At 41.3% G+C, this 6,500-nt stretch overlaps 1 protein-coding gene across 1 annotated transcript; it reads left to right on the forward strand.

The window, feature by feature from the left end:
* The first annotated feature begins 476 nt into the window (after nucleotides 1-476).
* LOC149851517 (transcription factor ICE1-like) lies at nucleotides 477-4,187 on the forward strand. Its single transcript, XM_090001032.1, has 4 exons — nucleotides 477-1,657; nucleotides 2,964-3,185; nucleotides 3,682-3,852; nucleotides 3,947-4,187. The coding sequence occupies exons 1-4, from the start codon at nucleotides 569-571 to the stop codon at nucleotides 4,028-4,030; spliced, it is 1,566 nt and encodes a 521-aa protein (XP_089857158.1). The 5' UTR covers nucleotides 477-568; the 3' UTR covers nucleotides 4,031-4,187.
* Nucleotides 4,188-6,500: the final 2,313 nt, after the last annotated feature.

The following is a 6,500-nucleotide window of genomic DNA, read 5'->3' on the forward strand; positions in this document are numbered from 1 at the left end:
TAGGGTTGTGGATAATTCAATAATCAAAGTAGATTTGCTTTATAGAAAAAAGACATCAATGAATTTGTATGAAATGGTTTCATGAGATTATTTTTGAGATATTATTAAGAAAATAAGAATCAATGTTCCTAAAGCATTTATTGTGAGCCAGTTAACTGCTTCGATATTTTATTGAACAAAAACACTGACGTTGTTCCTCCATTGATCAAAGGACTTTAATGTTGCAAAATTATCATGTAAAAACTAAAAAAAATGTAAATTTACATACATGCCCTTTTGGAAACGTTCAGCTACAAGAGAAAAAAAAAACTCACTATTTACCAGTAATTCCAAACTGGAGGCAGTAAAAAAGAAGAAAAACCGTGGTAAAAAGCATTTTTTTCCTTCATTTACAGGAGCCGCAGGGGCGTTTGAGTAAATTCCCTACTGTCAATATGAGAAGATAACTCTTTACCGTCCGTTATTTCTTCCTCCTTGAGTTCGCCGTCGTTGCAGACAACTCTCTCTCTCTCTCTCTCTACAGAATTAAGAAGGAAGGAAGCAAAGGGTTGAAGAAGAAGAAGAAGAGATGCTGTCGAGGGTGAACGGCGTGGGGTGGATGGAGGAAGAAGGCGAGGACGACGACGCAGTCTCGTGGTCGAGGGGGAAGGACGAGCTCAGTGGGCACCCATCCTTCCGTTCTATGCTCGATGAGGACTGGTACGTCCGGACCATCACCACCCACCACGACGGGATGAAGGACCTCGCAGGGTTCGCCCCCTCAAACCACCCACCCGACGACAACCCCGTTCTCTTCCAGCCCATCGACTCTTCCTCCTCTTGCTCCCCTTCCCCCTCCGTCTTCTCCCTCGACCCCTCCTTTCTCCCCCAGAAACCCTGCCTCTCTTCCCTCCTCAGCGCGGTTTGCTCGAACCCTTTCGACGCCGGGCTCGATTTGGGCGTCGACGGCGGGATTTTGGCCTCCTTGCAGGGAAACCCTAACCCCAACCACGACCCTACCGCAAATCCGAGCGATCACCATGTTTCAATGGTTACTGGGAGTGGGCTCGGCGCCCTGAACTCTCAGACGCAAATGGGTTCCTCCAATTTCGGCCTCGGCGGCCATCTGGCTCGGATTCCTTCGCTCTGCGAGAATCCGAGCTTCAGTTCCTTGAATTTCAGTGTGGATGAGTGCATGGATGGAGGGGCGTTCTTGAATCGACCCAAGGTTTTGAGGCCACTCGAGATTTTCTCTCCAGTCGGAGCTCAGCCCACTCTGTTTCAAAAGAGGGCCGCCCTTCGGCAGAATTCGGGCGCCGCCGTCGGTGGTGGTGGTGCATTGGCGGTTGCGGATCACGGGGAGGAGTTGTTGAGTAAGAACGATGAGGATGCGGTCGATGAGTCGAGCATGGATGGGTCGGGGTTGCAGTATGATTCGGATGAGGTGACTGAGAACAAGGCGGAGGAGACTGACACGGTGGAGACTGGAGGGGGAGGATCGGGCGTGTTGCGGAGCGGAAGCAATTTGAATTCGGGTGCGCCTGCCGGGGATGCCGGAGAGCAGAAGGGGAAGAAGAAGGGTTTGCCGGCGAAGAACCTAATGGCTGAGCGGAGAAGAAGGAAGAAGCTCAATGATAGGCTCTACATGCTCAGATCTGTAGTCCCCAAGATTAGCAAAGTTGGTTTTTTTTTCCTCCGTTTCTAATCCCCCCTTTGTTTATTGGTATTGCTGATATGTTTCTGGTAGGATTTGGTGGTCCTGGTTAGTTATAAAATGATTTCGAACTATTGCACTGCAGTCTTAATTTGGTGGTCGTGATTTGATTAGTCTATAGTGAGTATTCTATCTTGATGATATTGTTGAAAGGCTTCCATGATATCAATGCAGTCTTAATTTCTACTTATTGCATTGTTTTTGGGCTTATTGCACTGCAGAAATAACTTTTGAATCAGAGGAGTTTGATGGTTAATTAGTAGCTTGATTCTGTGATAAGGTGAAAGTTTCAATTGATATTCGGAATGTGTGGATAAGTGGTGTTAGAACTGCATTGCAATTCGTGTTCACAATTTATCAGAATTCGTGGTTAGATTTTAGTTTGAATCTTGTATGTCTTTATACTTTCAAAACTTTAAGATGGCTATCCTTTTTATCTTCTTTTTTTCCCTTAATTATTCATATTCAGAAAGGATAAATGTGGTAGATTTCTGCTAGATTTGTTTAATTACTCAGAATTAAGCTTGTGTTGTAAGCGAATTGTTTCTTCAGGCGTTTTGCTTCTCCATTACCACCTTCTAAGTATTCCTTCTTTCGTTTTGCAATTCATGCACTTGTATGAGTTCTCCTTGTAAACATCTTTTCGCCATTTAACTTGTTACTGAGGTAGATCGATATACTGTTCTTTATGTTCTTTGGATGGCCTAGTTGCGCAATGGCTCTGGTTGGATTCAACCCTAAGACCCCTCAGCATCTACAATAATGCGGGGTTCGTACCTCTTTTTTATTTCTTTTTCAGCTTTTAGTTGCATTCTTTCTCTTTTCATTCCTGGGACAGAGTGGTGTAGTTGTTCATAATTGAAAAAAAAAGGACATGCTCCTCTTTCTGTGTTGCTCTCCCTGGCAACAAGTTTTGGACCTTGTCATACTTGTTCATTCATTTACTTATGTTTATCTTTGCATTCCAACTTATCTCTTCCTCCTGCAGTGCAGCTTTCAATTATTCCGCATTAATGTAGGTCCGAGATTTCACGAATCAACAAACGTTATCTATGCCCTTATACCCTTTCTCTGATATGTAAATTGTGGTTGGGAGCATAAATGATTGCAAATCCAAGAACCAAAAAGAATGTATACTATAAAAACAGTAGGGTTTTTACTTGATCTGTATATGCTTGTAGCAGGGAGAGTTATTTCATTTTGCAAGGTCTAGGACTGGTGCGGAGGATATGTAGTAACTCTTCTTTTTTTCTCATCTTTGCCTCGTCAGATGGATAGAGCTTCTATCCTTGGTGATGCAATAGAGTACTTGAAGGAGCTTCTCCAAAGGATCAATGATCTTCACAATGAACTCGAGTCAACTCCTAATTCTTCTGTTGCTACCACGCCCAATTTCCACCCTCTGACGCCCACTCCACCGACCTTGCCATGCCGGGTGAAGGAGGAACTTTGTCCAAGTTCACTGCCAAGCCCAAACAGCCAACCAGCGAGAGTAAGTTTCTGCCATCCTCTAACGTTCTTTCATGATTTATTGGTCATAAAGTCTGAGTTACAGCATTTATGTGCACATGCTTGTTCTTATGTCTGTTGTATCTGTGTGCTTTGGTGGGAATGATGAAGTTACTGATACCTGCCCAGGAGAACCTTGAGATGATTGTAACTTCTTTCCTGTTTGCATTGGATCCACTTTCTGTAATTTGCATTTATGAAACGATGTATCAAGATGGTAGAAATTTTTTGGTGTTATGAGAAAATCGTGGGATGTGTTGTACATTTTTCAGATGTACTTTTTGCTTGTCTTCCGGGATGGGTTTATTGTCTGTGGATCCAGCTAGACATGAACTAGATTATGTTGCCAATACTCAAAACCTGTGTCCTTTTGGTGATGGAAACTGTTCTGAGCAGACAGCCATTTGAAACAGTCGCATTCGTCTTGGTTGGCTTGACTCTGGCAGTCCTCATAAGCTGCTTTCATTTCTTTTATGCAGGTTGAGGTGAGGGTACGAGAAGGGAGGGCTGTTAACATCCATATGTTTTGTGCTAGAAGACCGGGTTTGTTGCTGTCCACTATGAGGGCACTGGATGGGCTTGGGCTTGATATCCAACAGGCAGTCATCAGCTGTTTCAATGGCTTCGCATTGGATGTTTTTCGCGCTGAAGTTGGTTCCTTCTTCTCCCACGCATTTCTTGTTATTATCATTTTAACCATCACCTAGATTTGCTTAAAGGTGTTTGATTTCTGTCTTCTTCCAGCAATGCAAGGATGGACCAGACGTTCTTCCCGAAGAGATCAAGGCAGTGCTTCTGCACTCGGCGGGCTTTCATGCTGCCATGTAGATGCAGTCACTAACCAAGCCAGTTTGATTGATCATGTCTCCTTAATCTGTGGGTTAGGGTTGTGATGTGAGGGAAGCATTTTCATTTAATGAGCTTGGAATTTCCCAACACTTTGTAATCTTTCATTTGGGCTTAAATAAAGTTCTTGTTCTTAGCATCATTTTGTGTTCTAACATGAGTTCCACACATCTTGCTAACTGCAGTGTACAATGTACGGGTAAAATGGTAATGTATCCATCCTCCCGTGTCTTGTTTTTCCTGCAGGTTGGTCCTTCCTGTTAGAATAAAAAACAGTATCATGTTTGTAAATTGGATTTTCATGTAACATGATATAGAAATAAAACATTTGATTCAAATTGTAACATGGTTCAAGCATATCATATACGGTTTTAAACCAAAATTCAGACAAGATCAATAGATCAAACATATGCATTGAATATAATAAAAACAACAAAGAAATCATGTTATTATTCTGCAAAAAATGTTAAGACATAAAAAATACTTTTCTTAGAGAAGATTCACTCCCACATATGGTGCAAAAAGGTCCAGCGTCCTTCTTCCAAGATACAGTAGCCTCGACAATCTGAATCGGTGTACTCCGATGGTAGATCATCTTTTGAAGACAACCTCAGTGAACGACTCATGTCGAACTTCCTTTTTCAGAGAACACACACAGGAAAAACGAAAATGAGAGAGAGAGAGAGAGAGAGAGCAGGAAGAGAGAAAACAAAAATGCGAGGGTCACTTGCGTCTTTGTTTGTGTAACCTCAGCCCTCTAACCACATTTTATAACCCTGAACGGTTACAAAACGTAGAAGAAACTTGTTACAAATTATGAAGTAACATGACCTGATAATGAAATGATTCATTATCCATTTCTCTTATCCCATTATTTAATCCAAATAAAAACAATAATGCGGGACAAAAAAAAACATTGAACTTAGAATGGATAAGGCCCTAAAGGGCCAATTACCTGAACCCGGACCTGGTCCGGCTCGGCACGGCGCGATGGCCGGGCCCCATCCCATCCCATTATTCTTTGGAACAAGTGTTAGAATCTCCATGTAGGTTATAAAGCCCACAACCTTTTTGAGATTCTTCAATATGAAACTATTCCACATCATCAAAGTCCAAAAGCACTCCATAAAAGAGTGGTCCCCAATTATTTTCTTTATTTGAATTACCTCCTCATCTCTTCGTACATCCAACATTCCCCCACAAATTCAAAGAATGAAAACATGAGGAAACAAAGATGAAAAATGGAGTAATCTGTATTAGGATATATCATGCTTTCAGTAATGGTACCTTACAGTTTGAACTACTACCTTAGTTGACTAACTTTACCCCCACAGGAATAAAGTAAACTAAAATCTTGAACTCGAACCTTTGGTGTAGGAGTGTCCATTAGCAACAACACGATAAAGGTTCTATTTGTAATCTTTAGGGACGGTGCGTTAAAGGCCATGCGCCTGAATCCTGTTTCAAGAGTGACTTCAGAAATAATCTAATTCCTTAAACTGTGGTCACACAGTCACACTCATATAGGTGAGCTTCTTCAAAGATGCACTGCTAATATCTCATCTAGAAGACTTTGAGCCCATTCAGAGTTTTAACTCTTTCTTAACTTGCAGCTACAACACCTTTCCAGAGTAATCAAGAGAAAATACATATATACATAGCATCACATTAAGAAGGTGCTATCCAGTTCACCCTACAACTTGTTATTACTATATTGAATCTACTTTGTGGGATCTTCACTCAGATAGGTTGGATTGTCATTGTACATGAACTACTGATGGGTTTCAGTCTCATCCCCTATCTAGATTTTAGGACTAATGACTTATCTAGTTCTTTCATTAATGAATCAACTGTATTATCTTTGAATCCAACATAGTCTACAACAACCACTAACTGAGACACAAGTTTTCTTATAGATTTTATTCTGACTTGGATGTGTCTTCTCTGTTTTTTATTATATTTTATGCTTTTGATTTTTGCAATTGTGGCCATATTATCACAATGCACAGATATTGCAAGAATTGATTTGCTCATTAAAGAAAGTTCCTCTAGAAGTCCCTTTAACCATTCAACTTCCATTTCTTTAATATCTAAAGTACATAGCTCAACCTCGAAAGTATACCGCGACAAGATGGTCTGCTTTACTGATCTCCAGGCGACTGCGCCGCCACCCAAGGTAAATATATACCCTGTTACGTCATAACTCCTAGAGTTTATGGCTATCCAGCTCGCATCATTATATCTCTCAAGAACGACAGAGAATCTCTTATAATGCAAACTCAAGAAAATAGTTTCTTTCAGGTACCTAAGTACCATGTCCAATGCCTTCCAATGAGTGCGATTTGGACAACTTGTGTATCTGCTTAATTTTGTCACCGAGAACGAAATATTCGGTCTTGTGCAATTTGCAAGATACATCAAACTTTCAATAATCTGGGAATAACTTAATTGA

Source organism: Nuphar pumila, chromosome 1, assembly GCF_984573655.1.
Source record: "Nuphar pumila chromosome 1, dmNupPumi1.hap1.1, whole genome shotgun sequence".
Lineage (NCBI taxonomy): Eukaryota > Viridiplantae > Streptophyta > Magnoliopsida > Nymphaeales > Nymphaeaceae > Nuphar > Nuphar pumila.